The sequence below is a fragment of the Neomonachus schauinslandi genome, chromosome 15 (assembly GCF_002201575.2).
Source record: "Neomonachus schauinslandi chromosome 15, ASM220157v2, whole genome shotgun sequence".
NCBI lineage: Eukaryota > Metazoa > Chordata > Mammalia > Carnivora > Phocidae > Neomonachus > Neomonachus schauinslandi.
In genome coordinates this window covers 58,048,165-58,064,591 of record NC_058417.1, presented here as the reverse complement: position 1 = coordinate 58,064,591, position 16,427 = coordinate 58,048,165, and the positions used below count along the sequence as shown (strand labels likewise).

The window sequence follows — 16,427 nt, the reverse complement described above, 5'->3', positions numbered from 1 at the left end:
CTTCGTCACCGTGGACACTCCCCTGGGAAGCAAAGACTGTCTGTGTGGGTGTTCTAGCTGCCCCTGGTATGAACGGAGAGCAAGGCTTGTCCAAAATGGCCCCATGGGAAAGCCGCAGGTGGACATTAAAGCCAGTCAATACAAGGGGACTAGGACTTGGGTCACTTTTGACAGAGAACTTGGGAAAACCATTTTAAAAACTGGCATCACTCCTAATGTGGGGGGTGGTGGAGTCTATTTACCACTGAGTGAATCCCCTTGAATTCTGTGTGTGCTCAAGGAATTTGCCCCGGCCAGAAACCCGTGTCTCCACATGCTTTGGTGGCAGTGACGGGAGGGAGCGCCAGCATGGTGGGTCCCGTGGCAGGCCAGCTGCTCATCCAGGAGCCCAGGACCATGGTGCTGCCTCGGCACAGATGCGGGAGCCGGGAGGGCCTGCACTGGGAGAGGCCACCAGGCGCCGAGGGCAACTGATCAACCAGACGACATTTCTGGCCATTACTGCTTCATTATGTTCCTACAAGCATCTCCTTCTTGAAATCTACAGCCTGATTTCACATTCAGCTCCTTATCAAAGTCGGTTAATGGTATAATTTTCAGCATTTAATGGGATTGACTAATGTTTACTCTTTGGCCACAGACTGATGCTGGCACTGTCGTTAGGAAAATCCCATCTGGAGGAAACGTGTGTTGTACGCACATGACTCTCCTCCTTGGAAATCTCATCACCACTGATTTCTGTAAGAGAACCCTGTAGTTTTACTTACACGGCATTTCTCAGCATATCAGGATAGCAAGCCATGATCTCAAGACTTTCAAAAAAAGATTCCAATTGGAGAGGACCCTTGGATGTGCACAGTGAAGCAGGATGGGCTCATGGAAGGAGTGCAGGCCGTCGTGCCAAGATGTGGGCAGGTGGCACCACCATGGATGCCTTCCCACCACATGGCTACCAGGCTTCAAGGGCCTGGGGGCACCAAGGTGCTGAATTCCCACTTCTACCCCAAGGGAATCCATGGTCATGGTCTCCCGAAGTGTCCCTAGCGGGCTGCAATGGGTCCCCCATGGGTTTGGTCTGGTCCTCAAAAAGTTTTTTCAAAGTACTGTACTGGCTATGAACATACGTACATATATATGTATGTATTTAGATTTACTTATTTATGTGAGAGAAATAGAGAACACATGTGCATGTGCATGGGGGGCAGGCATGGGAGAGGGAGAGAAAATCCCAAGCACACTCCCCGCTGAGCACAGAGCCCCCCCACGGGGCTCGATCTCACGACCCTGAGATCCTGACCTGAGCCGAAATCAAGAGTTAGATGCTTAACCAACGGAGCCACCCAGGCGCCCCTGGCTATCTACATTTTAAAATAAGGAAGTTGTAAGTGAAAATATGAATTTATGGCTACTCTTTAAAAAGTTACTGTGGGCTCAAACTGCCATCAGGAGCAGCACTGGGGCTGAGTGCCAACGATGCAGCCCTGCCGTCAGCACCTGGCGCGACCAATGGCCCTCCTGCCCCTCATCGCTGCCCCACAGGACCGACAGACACCCTTCAGGGTCGGCCACTGGAACAGACCGGGCACAAGGACACTCCTGCTGCCTGAAGCCCTTCAAGGCTCACTGCCCCCGAATTCTGCCCCAACAGAGAACGCACTCTTGGGAGTCGGGCCACTCTGTGCCCCGCTGCACATTTCCTGCAAAGCCATCCTTCTATGGTCCACGCCCCTGACGAGGTTCTCCTCCCACAGGCAGCAGCTGGCACACCAGGGCCCTTCCGACTGGAGTCTGCGTGTGCTGCTGGTGCGAGGGGCCCTGTGCAGGGGACGGACACGAACCCGGGCAGTCCACGTCCCCTCTCTCGACACGGCCTGATGGGTCACTCACCCACAGTCCCCTCCGGCCTGTCCAGCACCGCCCGCGCTGCGGCTTCCTGTCCCACCACACGCCCTCACGGAGGAGCCCCCCGCTTTGGAGATGCCAAGTCGTCCCTCTTGGCCAGGAAGGGACAGTGGCTCCGGACACGCCACACCTGCCTCCCGAGCCCGTTCCCTCGCGCACTAAGCTGAGAAAAGAAGGTCTGTCGCCAGACTGTCAAGGATTAGTAAGATAATGCACGCTAAATACCCGGTAAAGGGCCTGGCACTTAGTCGGTGCTCAACAAACGTCAACCATTCACACTGTCACCTGCACATGAACTGCCCTGAACCTTCGCACTTCCGGGGTCTGCTGGACGCATGCCCAGCAGGCTCACCGCGGAGCTCGCTCCAGCACCTCCCGCTGCCCGTGGGCCTGCTCTCGGGTTGGTCACGGGCAGCACTTTCCAGGCAGAGCCCTGGAGAGGTCCCACTGTCCAGCCTGTCCTTCATACTCTGGATGTAATCGGTCACCAAGCCCTGTCCACCTCAGCATAAAACACTCCGAAACCTGGCTCCTCGCATCAAGGCACACCACCACGGCCAGGACCCCAAGGCAACTTGCTGCTCAATCCCAGCCGCTCCTGATGCTGTTCCTCCAGCGTCATCGGCCGGGGTCCTGGCTCCTGGCCCGCCCCGCTCGCCACAAGCACATGAGGCTCATTCTCTGCAGCTCCGGCCACAGCCATACCCCTGCCTCCTGCTCCAGGGGGGTTCCACTTCTCGGCTCTCCCAACCACACCCCTCCTCTCGCCTGCAGGATGTGGCCCAGCATTCCATCATCTGCGTGTCCTCCTGCTTCTGAGCCATGGGCACTCTTCCTTGCAGCACACGCACTGTATAACAACCCCCTTCTCTAGGCTGCAATCCCCTTTGGGGCGAGACCGCTTTTTTGATGTTTGGGTGTCTCCACATCTAAACCCAGTGCACCATGGGGCTTTGCCCACCTCCATCTCCTCGGGCTCAGACAGGACACTCGCACTCGCACTGGACACGGGCTGCTCGGCCAGGCCAGGACGTCTACAGGTATGGGGAGGTGTGTCAGGACTCAGAGCTCCCAGGCAGGGCTGGTGCGGGCGGACCAGAAGCTTTGTGGGGAAGCTGCCCAGTAGGCTGTCTTGCTCTGGTACCAGGAGCCTCTTGGGTTCTGCTGAGGGCACAGGGCCAAGGAGCCCCCAGCCTCCTTCTGACCAGGGCCCATCCCTCCACAGAAAGGCTTTTCTTTACGAGTGCTCCTCAGCTGTGTTCAAGCTCCATGACGACAAAGGCTGTGCTGGTCTTTCCCAGGCTGGGTCCCCAGGACCTGACAGTCAATAGACATTTGGGCATTATTTCATACTTTTCTAGAATGGCTTTTTAAAACCTTTATGAGGCCCACCTAGTGCCCTGTGCTTGGCAGGGGTGCAAGCTATCCACACAATGGGCTGTTTCAAGGAAAACCCTATTTGCCGTACAAACTCGGGACTGAGTCTAATGTGTGTGAATGATTTCCAACTTGGAATTTTAATCAGCTCTTGTCACAACATTTGAAACATATCAAGTGAGACCAAGTCCCAGCACCAAACCTTAAGGGATTCTACTAGTCACACATGTTTTGTGCAAAGAAGTACTCAACATTTCTTCTATCTCCAGTTTTGTATTTTGACAAATAATGCCTTAATCATAATGACTCACTTGTTAAAAAATAGCTTTTGGTGTCTCAAAAGCTTAAAAGAAATCTACATGCAGACTTTAAATTACAAAAGCAATTATCTGCCGACCTTTAAAATGGAAAGCCTGCCCTCTGCTCCAAGGCCCAGGCGCCCCACCACTCGCCCAGCCCCAGGTCGCCACTCTGTTCTTTTTCTCTGCACATGATATATATCGTAACGGAGATGGGATTCTGTTGTTGCTACAGCTTGGGGTCTGCTCTTGTCACCTAACACATTTTGCCTACTAGTAAATAATTTCCACAAACATGATTTTAAGAGTGCTTACGCTCTTTCAAGTACACGTACCTTAATTACACACCTGCTCTGTTAGGTACCAGGGTTAGTCCCATTTCTCCCTTCTAAAATTCTGACAAATGGATTTGTCAAAATCTTTCAGAATGTCTCATGTTCCTTGGTTTTTCCTCAGCACCTGCCGAATCACCCCCCTGAGCTGGGACAGGAGGATGCAAAGTGGACGGCACAGGCAGGGGCAGGGACCAGGGAGCCTGAGGCCAGCAAGGCCACGACCGAGGGCAGAGGTGCAGGGTCGGGTGGTTCCAAGGCATTCATGGGTAGGACACGGCAAGACAAATCAGATTCCAGAATGGTTGCTGATGCCAGGCTACTTCCAATGTCCAGCTGAAGGAAGAGGCCCAGAGCTCTGTCCCCGCAGGTGAGGCTGGCTGAACCCCGGCATGGGAGGGGGCTGAGCTGAATGTGAACTACAGAAGGGATTTGGGCAGCAAGGTCCTTCTGGTGGAATCCAGCCGCCCTGCCTCACCCAGCAGGGCCCAGGGCCACTCCTCCACCATGACAGCTTCCTGACAGATGACAGAGATACTGTGACTACCCGGTGTCTACCCGCGTCCCTGTCACACATCTAAAAGCCTGCGTGCATGTACACATACGTACTGACGAGTCCGCGCACAGCCATCTGGGCCTGCACTGCCCGTTGGTCGTGGCCGGGCCCACCGTGTGGCTACTTGCTCACCTCCCTGCGTCTCATGAGCTCACCTGCAAAATGGGGCTGTTGGCAATAACATGTCTGTCGCGAGGGGCATGACTTAGTACATGGAAAGCATTTACAACATACGACCCATAGGACGTCACTGGTGTGATTATTTTTGTATCCAGCACCTTTTGATCTTCTGCTGTGACTTGTCTGTGTCTCTGCCTCAGTAAAGACCACGGCACACCATCCTGTCACCCGCCCACACCCTGCCTTCTGCACATAATTCCCACGGACTCTCCAGCTGTCTGCCTGCAGTAAGATGCTGCTCATGCTGCAGACTCTGACGGTGGCCGCCAGGATGCCTGCCTCCTGGGCGCCCCTCGGACGGGCCTGGGACTGACTTCCAACAAAATTCAGCAAAGGGGACGCTGTCCCCAATGCTATGTCAAAGCGTGTAAGACTGCCGTGCCCTTGCTGGCTGAGGAGGCTCGAGGCACACAGGGGACTCGTGGCAGGGACTGTGGGTCCTGGCAGCCTGGTGAGACCCCCGGCAGACCAGCCCCCTGCCCCACAGAAACATCATAACCATGTGTGCTTTAAGCCACACAACGTGCAGGAGTGTGGCTGTTCAGCAACAGGTAATGAATATACTCCGTGACTCTTCTTCAGACTGCAGGATTTCTATTTCTAAATAGAAGACTGCATCCGTTGGAGAAACAGCCAACAGGCTTTCTCACAACATGCATTTAGTTTGTCGGCTGGTTCCTGTGTTCCCTTTCATTTTGGCACAGGGGCCCTGGCTTTTAGTCACCCTTCCTGTGCTAAGCCTGAGTTCAGTGGGAGCCATGGACGCCTCACCTGTCGCTTCCCACCAGGTGGAGAGCTGACAAAATGGCTTCTTCCTTTCACGTGAAACACCAGAAGGGCACACAAGATATATACTTAAGGTTCGGGTTCAAAGAGAAAAGGAAAAAAAATCCAAAGCACCTAAGTTCCCTTGGCCATGAAGGGAAAACCAAACCCACCAGCCACAGCCGGTCCACAGGGTCCTCCATACTGGGGCCCAGAGCTGCTGGAGACAGCGAGGCCCACCGTCGGCAGCCACCAAGGAGTGCTTACGCTTCTCCTCCCTGGCTTGCTTTTACCTTAAATCTTTCCTCCAAAAATGTCTATTGAACTACATTATGGAAAGACCATAACGCACAGCAAAACAGTCTGGAGAGTAAGGAAGAGGGAGGGCGAGAGAGGAGGTGTATCTCTATCCCCTCCCTCTTTTCCCGCTGGAGGGACTCCTTCCATGGGATGATCACAAGGCGGCAGGGCGGCATCTGTCCTCAGCTTGGGAGCACTGGGATGGCACTGTCACAATCTGACTTCTATGGACACGCTCATGTGAACAAAATTCACTCCCAGCAGCTGGTGGGAGCTGGACCGTCCTGTGGTCCCTGTGACAGACCTCGTAGGTTCTGGTGACAAGCGCCATAGAACCAACTGGAAAAAGGCTCATTTTTCTGGATGAGGAAAGAGTATGTGCTTTAAGGAAACAGGCTGGACAGGAGACAGGAAGTTGGAGGCCTCGAGGAGACCCAATTCCACTTCATGCTTCCGCCTCTCAGAAAGGACCCATAAGATAGCGGGAGCCCAGCACAGCGGCATGGCCCTCTCAGGGTGATGAGAACTGTTCTGAAGGGTCACCCCACCCTCCGAGCAGCACAGGGTCAAGGGTCGGCTCAGTGGGGCCGCCGAGACCGTGCTGCCGGTTGACTTTCCTCTCTGCCCAACCCTGCCGCCTCCCGTGCCAGGTCTGGTCTGGGAGCACTCCCCAACAGCACCTGGTGCCAAGCACCAGCTCTGGTGCGAGTCCAACCTGCCACAGCTGGAATCCACCTGACAGGGAGCAGGAGGGCAGCAGGCCAGAGGACGCTCTGCACGATGGGGGACCGTGAAGGCTGAGTGAGCTTCGAGACCCAGGCTTCAGGGTATGTTCTAGCCGCACAGGGGCCTGAAGTGCTCAGGGAGGCCAGACCAAGAGAGGGGGACAGCCCAGGTATACAGAGATGGCTGCTAGCATTCCACCTGCCTCAGAATACCGCGAGGCTCTCCCCACCTTCACCTGGGGCTCTGTGGATTGCTGTATCATTCACGTTTCTGTGCACAACACATAAATACACATGCTTTATGAGATTCACAGGAGCTAACTTCGCAGGAGAAAGGGCCATATTCCCAGCCTTTGGCGCCAGCAAGAAAAGGTATCCTTAACAGTGATGGCGGGATCACGATCACGTCTAAATTCTGGACCTTAAGCAGTTCTTACACAAGCTCCCAAGTTCAGAAACATGCTAAGAGGCCAATCCTGGGGAAAGGCATCAGTGAAGATGAGTGGAGGCTGGCCGTCTGCACCTGCCTCCTTCCCCGGCCGCCCTCACTCCGGCCCCGTCCGTGCGGTCTGCTCACTGCTCTGGTCCCGGTCTTTGCCATCTTCTCTAGCACGACGGGGTTTTTACTCCATGCCACTGAGCCTATCTTACAGGAGGTGCTTCTACAGCCAGAGAAGCGTGCGCTAACAGGAACACACTGGGGAGCTGTGCTAGGGCTCGGGTAGAAGGGGACAGGAGGACGCAGGCCACTTCCCTCTGACAGTCAGTGCCTTGCGCCCACTCACGTCTCCATCTCACAAGGAACCCGCTCGGCCCAAGGGGCCCTGTGGCCTGGAGGGCATGTCACTGGGCAGCTGGTGTGGTGCCCATTTCCTATGGCTTCCCCAGTTTTCCTCCCAAGACCACACGTGGCACAGACCCCATGTGGTTTTTTTTCCCTTTTCTTCCCTTTTTTTAATAATAAATGTTTTATAAAAACTTGGTTCAGAAGAAAGAGGCAGGATTCAAGACATCACTTTTCTTAAGGGAGAAGGCTGTTTTGAGGATCCAATCTTCCAGAAACGTCAGTCTTTACCCTAACGATTCACCCTACGTACCAGGAAGGGCTTCGAGCACCCTCCCAATTCCGGCCCGTGGAGCAGCGGGAGCAGAACTGCGCTCCACCATTCTGTGCGCACACGACCTCCTTGACGCACAGTGATTCTGCCCTGGCCTGTGCCTCCCACGGCCGCGCTGCTTTACTCTATAAACTCTGGAAGCAGGTGCGGATGATGCATGTTCCAACTCTCTGTGTATAGTCCGCTGCTCTGCCCAGCACAGCACGCCCCAATTTACCTCACAGAGGAGGATATTCCTTCCTGATTTCCCTTCAGTGGAGGAGGGCAGTGAGTCCACAAACCTGTCCTTAGTTCTCCAGGTTTTCAGTGTCGGGGGAAAGCGGTCATGCACATATTAAAAAAAAAAATCACTACCGGAAACAAGCCTGGCCATGAAAATACACCATGAGTCATATGCTGTTTTTAAATATCTGCATTAGGGTTTCTCCCATGGACGGACACAACTCAGACTCACTTCTCTTCTGCTATCACCCCATTTTTGTACTGCTCCAAACTGCTCGTGGTACAAAAACGAGGAAACAGGAAGGAACGGACGCCTTCTGATACAATACATGAATTAAAGACAATTCACAGCAGTACCCTTGTTACCACTCTTACTAGGAGCATAAGCAGCAACAGTCCCATTTGAGGGGACTATGATCAATGGTCATGAAGACCTCACCCGTGTGCGGTGTGTGCACGTGTGTGTGCTTCTGTGACGTAAGCACACACGTTAGCTGGTCACGAATCCAACAGTCTTAATCAGGTGGAGAAATCTGACGTACTTCATAACCCCGCCAGCAGTTTTTCCTCTCAGTACTGGTCCCTGCAGGGTTAGAAGCTCACGTACAAGCCTCTCCTACCCCGAGTTACATGATCGGTTACATCTGGGGGTGCTTGTCCAGCTCCATCTTCAAAGACCCTCCAAGTCACCTGCGCCCCGAAGGAGACACGTTTCCCATTTGCTGAAACCTTTAGGGAGGACTTTACCTACTTGTTAACACCACTTGGGTCTCCAAGTTGGTGGCAAGTCTTCCTATTTTGCTTCACGTAATTCCATTAAACTTGTCCTACCGTAGAGATGGACAGAAACCAAGCCATTTAGAGAACGTCGCATCGTTGGGTACAGCCTGGCCAGGACACTTACCACATTGCGTGCATGTAAGTGGGGGGCAGGCGTGGGCTGCTGACGGGGGTGCAGTTATAGGACCTCATGATCCTTTCTGCCAGGAGAAAATTTCGAAACAGACTAGCCACCAACAGGTCCTGTCTGAAGAGCTTTTGGAAGAGATCTGAGGGCAGATAAAACAGAAAAAGGTATCTTCAGTGACTCACATCTAGCGTTTAAAGCCAAATACACAAATTTACTCCCATCAGAATTTTTTACAAGCAGGTTGGCCTAATAGGCACTTTTCCCATTGGTGATACACACACTCTTATACGCAGAGCATTAAGTACAAACACCAAACCCCAGCCAGTCATTAATGAAAAAAATACAACAATTCTCATAATAGCTGGTTTTAAAAAATCTGGATCGTCATGCCTATTTTTATGAAGAAAAGTGAGTCCTGAGTCCACCTAGAAAAGAATACACTAATGTCGAGTGAAAGCTCAGGTGGGGCTTAGTGTCCACACTGTTCGTGGTGCCTGACCCATGGTGACTCACGGAAACCTCTGGAGGCTCTTGCCTCCTCCTCCTCCTGCCCCCTCAGCTTTCCTCACTGACAAGACCTCCTTGCTTCCGTTTCGCCTCCCTCATTCCAAGGGCCAGCATCTCCCAACTGCAAGACAGCAGCCCTCCCCTGCCCCTGCCCGGCCCGGGCAACCTCACCCCGAGGGAGCACATTCCATGCGATGGTGTCTGTGATTGCCGTGAAGATCCAGTTCAGTTCTCCCAGAGGGGTCCTCCGGTCATTCAGCCGGCCGGGAATCCTAGGAGACACAGTGTGCTTTCATTAGTGACCATCCAGAGAGTCCCGGCTACTGCAGACGGGTGGAGAGAGGAGATGGTGGAAAGAAAAGAGGTGAGGGAGACAAAAAGCTCGGAGCAGAGGCAGGGGAGGCTTGCCGCTGGGAGAACAGCCTCACCTCTTAGAGCGCATTCTCCATCCTCACCTCCCTCCCCTCGGGTACCCCTGATGTATGGAACAGACCCTGTGGCTCCACACACCACTCTTGTGGTTTCTGCGTATAAGAGATGGGTGTGGAAGGGCCCAAAGGGCAGCCCCTGGCATCTGCTACAGAGGAACCCGGGCCATTCTTCCATTCCACATCTCGCCCAGCCCTGTGGCTCCAGGTTGCGGAAGTGCACTTTCAACTGGACTGCTATGGAAGGAGAGCTCGTCCTCTGAGGTCAACTTACCTTCCGTTCACTCATCAAATCTCTGAGCACCTACTCTAGGGCCAAGTGCTGTTCTAGCGCTGGCATGTAGTGGGTGGGGCTCACGGTCCGCTGGGGAGGACAGACAAGAAGCCAGTAACCAAGCACAGCTGGAAGGGCACAGAGACAAAGCCCACAAGAGCACGGTGGGAGGGGCGGGGTCCAGGCGGCGTGCGGCAGGCGGAGGTGAGGGGGGCCTCGCTGAGAAGGTGACACCGCAGCACACCGCACTCGAGGAGCTGAGGGAGTGGGCCGGGTCCACACCCAGAGGGAGACCAAGTCCGGCAGAGCCTGGAGGTATGCTTGTGCGGGCAGCGGCCTCGGCTCTGCGTGTAACACACTTAATTAGATCTGACAGGAAACGCTTGTTTTTTTCTCCCAAAAGCAAAATGCTCACAGTAAATGGCTCAGAGACTAAAGTGTGATTCCCGCTCTTTGTAAGAGTTAACAGATTAATAATTTCCAGCATAGTAGCCCATTTCATGGCACCATCTTTGCATGAATGAGGCTCAAGTGGCCTGCCTCCCTAACAGGCACCACTGAGTGGCACAAGCTTCCTCATATGATGGCAACGTGTGTGCTCCTTCCTTCCACCAAATGCCTTTTCCTTCAGGAATAAAAAAATTCTTCTTATTTCCTCAAGTAGGCTTAGTGATAGGACACGAAAAAAAAAAAGAGGGATCAGCAAAATATTTGAAAACAGCATTATTAATTATTCAAATAGTCTGAAGTCTTGAAAAAAATTTCCCAAATAAAAAAAATTGTATGTCAACAGGAAGACTCCAGTTTGTTTAAACTGAAAGGCTGTTGCAAACACAGTCAAGCTACTGGCCCTGGCATGGCTGACTTAGAAAGTAGGGTTTATTTAGGGAGAAAGTGTGAGCGGGGGCAGAGGGAGAGAATGTTTTCTTTAAATTAGATTTATTTTAGAGAGAGAGGGGAGGAGCGGGGGGGGGAAGAGAGAGAGAAAGAATCTCAAGCAGACATGGGGCTCGATCCCAGGACCCTGAGATCATGACCTGAGCCGAAACCAAGAGTCGGACGCTCAACCGGCTGAGCCATCCAAGGGTCCCAATAGCAGTTTTTACTGGCTCTGTGTGTTGGGCATCTCTAAGGATTCCCACCACTTAAGAGAAGTCAAGGTCTCCAGGCAAACACTTGGCACAAGGAAAACAGGACTGTCTCCCTTTCTCATCCTGCAGGGCTGTTCCTTTCTCCACCCCACGCTCTTGCAAAAGGAGAGCACATGCCAGGTGGCCAGGTGGACTGCCCTCGGCCCTGGACCAGGAAGGCAAGATCTGTGAGCAGCAAAGCACAGCACAGCAAACACCCCACCCCTCAACAAGCAGCAGCGAGGCGAGCACGGGTTGCACCTCCCAAGAGAAAATATTGATGAAATCCAAGCAAACAGTGCAGGAAGGCATGTGACCGGCGTCCTCCTTCTCGGCCCACAAGTGCCAGTGCAGACACCTGGGTCACTGCCCCAGAAGGAACATGGCACTAGGGGATGACGGGGGGGAGGGGGCTTTGTGAGGGCCAGAGGGTGGGCATAGAGCCCAGACAGATTAGCTCATGGCTTGGGTCCTGCATCTGGGAAGGAACACATGCACCGAAACCTTTTTATTTTTTATTTTTTAAAGATTTTATTTATTTATTTGAGAGAGAGGATGAGAGGAGAGAGAGAGCACATGAGAGGGGGGAGGGTCAGAGGGAGAAGCAGACTCCCTGCTGAGCAGGGAGCCCGATGTGGGACTCGATCCCGGGACTCCAGGATCATGACCTGAGCTGAAGGCAGTCGCTTAACCAACTGAGCCACCCAGGCGCCCCCGAAACCTTTTTAAATAAGATCATTCACAAGCTCACCAGCAGCAACATTCAGCAGTAACACCGTACCTTTCACTCTTGCTGAAGGCACCGCCTGCCCTCTCCATGGGGTGGTTCGGGGACAGAACGTGGCGCACCTGAAGGGCCGCATTCAGAGGCTGAGGCCCTGCTGTCTAGGACCAGCAGACACACAACAGCTGAAGTGTGCAAGGAGCAAGCACTTGAGAAAACGGTGATCTATGATGTCGCGTCACGGGTTCTCTCTTTGTTAATGTATTCAGAGTTCACCAAACCACAAGGTGGAGGGCACGTCCCCAACTCTGACACCAACTTCCACGGGTTCCCAAAACCACGAAGGACTCTCAGAGCTCAGTGAAAGCTGTTACACTTGTGATTATGGTTTATTAGAGAGAAATACAGAGAGACATTTGAGCCAGTCCAGAAAGGGACGCGCGGGGCAGAGTCCAGGAAAAGTACCAAAGGTGGGGCTTTCATGTTCCCTCCCAGCATCCACATGTGACAACATGCATGGCGCTCTGCCAACCAGGGGGCAGGGTGGGGGGCTGGGGCCTTGGTGTCCACCTCGGAGCCCTGGTTGGCCGCCTGGCTGCCCACGAGCTGGATCTGCCTCGAGGTAGACAGACACCACACTCAAGCCCCCAGCTGAAGTCACCTGTTCCCCTCTCTAGTGGTGTGGGCCCCCATCCTGAGATGACCACATGTGGCCAGCCCCCACCGCAAACAATGATGCTCCTGTCAGGAACAGTACAGGCCTTCCCTCTGTGCCAGCCAAGTTCTTGACTACACAAACATTAATCTGTTCAACATCAAAAACAAACCTATTCAGAACTAGATTTCAGATTTTGGACTCACATGCCATCCTGGGTGCAGCATCTTCACTGGACTAAAACCCCATAGGTGCATCCACCAGAGGCTGGGCCATGTCGCATAACAGGCCTTCCAGCAAGGTGGCCTAAGGGAAGCGTTGCTTGCCTTCACCCCCGCTTTGGACGACAAGTCAGCACATGAGAAGAAAAAGCCCAACCCGACCACTGGACAGCACAAGTCAGGGATGCGCCAGCCCCTGACAATGCTCTGGGCGCGGAGCCAGGACCGCCTGTCTGGAAAGGACAGACTTCTGAAGGCCACCTCAGCAAGTCTGCTTCCAGAAATCAACCCTAAACTGGACACAAGGAACGGGGACACAAGACATGCAGTGTTTTATTTACAGGGGTGAAAAGTCAGAAACTAGCAATGTTACCAAAATGAGAGAAATGAGTAAGTAAATTACAAAACAACCACATGAAATTACTAGAAGCTAGCAGACTGTAGCTTATGAATATTTCAACAATATGGGAAAATGTGTACTTCATAACATTATGTAAGGAAGCAAGACAAATACCATATAGTCATCACCACACAGGCCATGCAGGAAGGGAGACAGAAGACAAAGCCTCAAGATATGACTGTGGGGAGGCTCTTCCTGTCTCATGTGCACAGTCATACCTGTGGCACGGCGTGCACCCCACCGGAGCAACAGGGAGCAAGCCAAACCCCCGTTCCCTTGCCTCCCCACCCCGAGCCCCTGGTGCTCACGCCGGGGGAGCAGGCAGCTGGTGGGCAAAAGGACTGCGCTCTTGGATGAGTCTGACCAAGGTCTATTTCCAAACCCGGACCAAGTGCATCACTGACATGAGCCAGTACGTCTTGACTCAAGACGAGGTGGCTCAAGCTGGTTCCTCGGGGTCTGATCCCTTGGGTAAAGGAACGATGCATTCCCAGCAGCACTGAGCTTGGTGGGTGGGCGGCCAAGCCATTGGGACAAACAGAGACCAATCCTTGTCAGACTAGGGTCAATGCGTATTTAGGTATTTAAAAAAATCTGCAGCTTCTGACAACCACCAGCAGATGAGTGCAAAAGTAGGCTCCCACTACCATCACCTGGATCCCATTGATCTCTTTTCACTAAGCTCATTGTGAAACCAGAGGCAAAGCTGTCTGCAGACAGATCTCAGACCGACCTAGGGATCTTTCAAACCGACCCATCCACCCATGAATCCAAGAAGCATCTTTTCCACGCAGAAGACAGGTGTGCATACTTGGGATGGCAGAATGGGGCTGAGTCAACTTCCCTCACTTGTCATGTCACTGAGAATTAAATCACTTCAGAAACTTTTCGTTTCTGTTTTCCTTTCCGTATCAGAGCGTAGTAAAGAATGTCAAAACCCAAGACCACATTTCATTACAGAGTTCCTTCAAACCCCCAAAGAGTTGCATTAATAATCAAGGTGGTTCTTTTAAAATTTAAATCCACAATGTTAATCAAGGACTAACTTTTGTGAGAAAAGCATAAAAGCTGTAGTGTAGGAACAGATCACTGAACTGGGAGATGAGAAAAGCCAGCCTCTAGTCCCAGCCGTGCTGTGTCCGGGAAACTTCTAGCATCAGTTTCCCTGCTCCGGGTCACGGAGCCTGACCTTACGTGCAAAACAGGGACTAAAATAAGATGGGCCACACTTCAGAAGGGGACACAGCAGCCAGCAGGTACCTCCCTGAAGAATGCACGGCCCTCCCTCCAGCCCTGCGTCTCCGCTGACACCAGCCACTGCATGTCCCCCAACACCTGGGCCCCCCTACAGCTTTCCGATTCTTGCCAGAAATGATGCTCTGGGGTTTGCATACCCAGGTCATCACCAGCAAACTCCAGCCCCCAGCCTCGTATACGGTGACTGCACTTCAGTATACACACCCCGATTTTTAGGAGGCCTGGAAGTACCAGACCAGCTCTGGAATGCCAGACTATGCCCTTTCTCTTGGACCACGTTCTCCCTCCCTGTCACCTGTCTTCCTACCCTCCGCCATCTTGGCAATCAGTACCATGGTCCCCGCACCAGATATGTGTCACTTAGCCTCTGACACGGCCAGCCCCAGCCTGGCCATCATCTTCTGGCCACCCCAGACCCTGGACCTGGTGGAGATGGCACAGGCCGTGTTCTCATGATGCCCTGATGGGCCCCGAGGACTAAGAAAGTGCACAAATCCGCACCATCCTGCAGAGGAGGTGAGCACGCGGACTGCACTGGGGCACCTCCCCGCTCCCTCTGTCTTTCCCAGTCTCTCGGCCTCCACTCCTAGCTGTCTCTGCCAAACACCTGCAGGGTCCTTCTGTTGTCCAGAGGAAAACAAGATAACATAAAAATCCATACCCCAGAAAACCCACCAGTCATTATGGGCAGTCTGTCTGGGTCTCGGTGTCTGTCCATCTGCCTCCTTCCCTAACCTCTGCTCACCCGTCTTCACAGCTCACTGCCATTACTACCCCCGTCGTTCCCTAGATCCTGTCCTGACTTCAGGGGCCACACAAATTCTCTCAGAAACACAGCTCATCTGCTCTCCAACCCCCAGCCTAGGGCGGCTCACCTTTCCAGCTTCCATCTGCCTCGTGCTGCCGCGCGGCTTTCTGGACCCAGGCTCGTCTGCTCGGGTTCACACTATGTGGGGTAATGGCCCTTAGCATACCTGTGGTCAAGACCCCGTGGGTTCTCTTTGCTACTGCAGCATTCTCAACGACGGAGTAGCTACCTCTACTTCCACAGATCTCACGCGGAACAAAGGAAAGCAGAGCTCTGCGGGCTGAGTGAGTGGGGCTGGCTGCTCCCTGGCCTCCTGCTACCCATCTCTCCCAAGACGGCCTCTGTGAGGGCAAAAGCACTGCAGTGGAGTCAAGCAGAACGTTCCCACTTGCCTTCAAACCACCGATCACTGCCCAACTTGACACATTAAACTTGGAAACTGGTTCCCAGTTGCTTCTCCCCCATCCCTCTGGGCAGGTCATCACCTCGCAGCTTGACAGAACTCTGCCTCCTTCCACCTGCTCAGGGCGCTCCGTGCCCCACCTGGAGTGCCTCCCTGCCCTCCTTGTGCTGGTCCCGGCTCCGTCTTTACAAGCAAAGCTCCACCTTCACTGTCCGTAAAGACGTTCTTGCCCAAGGCAGCCTTGGTTGAGCCCCTTTTTAGTTGGAACTGAACGATGCCCTGCATCTTCATTTACTTTCTTCGGCATTCCACCAGTGACTCACCTTTGTTCCTTTTACCAATTCACCATCGATTCACAATCTAGATAATAGATTTCCTTGATATGAATTGATCACCTTACAGTGTTGGGCAGAGCGCTAAACACTCAGCAAGCATGACCCCAACAGCCCACAAATGTGATTCAGGGTACCCTCCTCTTTAAAAAATGTCCCTACACCGGCGGCTCTCTGAGCTCCTTACGGGTTGTGTGGCTGACATGGAGCTGCCCTGCTCAGACCCCTCAAGAAGGCCTGGCTGCTGGGCAGGGATGAGGGTGGCATCAGGCACCCGGGGCCCATCGCAGCTTTCAGGATGGGGTCTCCCAGCTGTGGCGTGGTCCTCCCCAGTCTGCGGTGCTTCCACAGGGTGACCCATGGTCCACAATCAGTGTGGGTCTGGTCTGCGCCACGGCCGGCTTCCTTCCCTGCCCCTACCCCCGCCACCCCCCCACAAACCTGTGTCCCCCACAGGTGTGTAGTGTCTGCATCCCACAAACAACCAGCATAGGGGGCATGGGGGAGATGTTGTGTCTTGCTTGTATTTACCCTTCTTGGGCTACTTTGTTTCTCCTGAGCTTTCTCTTTCACTAAATATACCACATTCCAGCCATGTGCAA

The 16,427-nt window shown here is 53.4% G+C and overlaps 1 protein-coding gene across 2 annotated transcripts in view; it reads right to left on the bottom strand.

The window, feature by feature from the left end:
- Positions 1–16,427, bottom strand: part of RPTOR (regulatory associated protein of MTOR complex 1) — a 333,104-nt gene that overhangs the window by 103,237 nt on the left and 213,440 nt on the right. For both annotated transcript variants that reach the window (XM_021680930.1, XM_044921442.1), the window contains exons 8-9: positions 9,365–9,465; positions 8,681–8,825 (exon numbers count right to left, since the gene is read on the bottom strand). In XM_021680930.1, the coding sequence (XP_021536605.1) occupies positions 8,681–8,825; positions 9,365–9,465 (246 nt within the window). The remainder of the gene's footprint in view (positions 1–8,680; positions 8,826–9,364; positions 9,466–16,427) is intronic.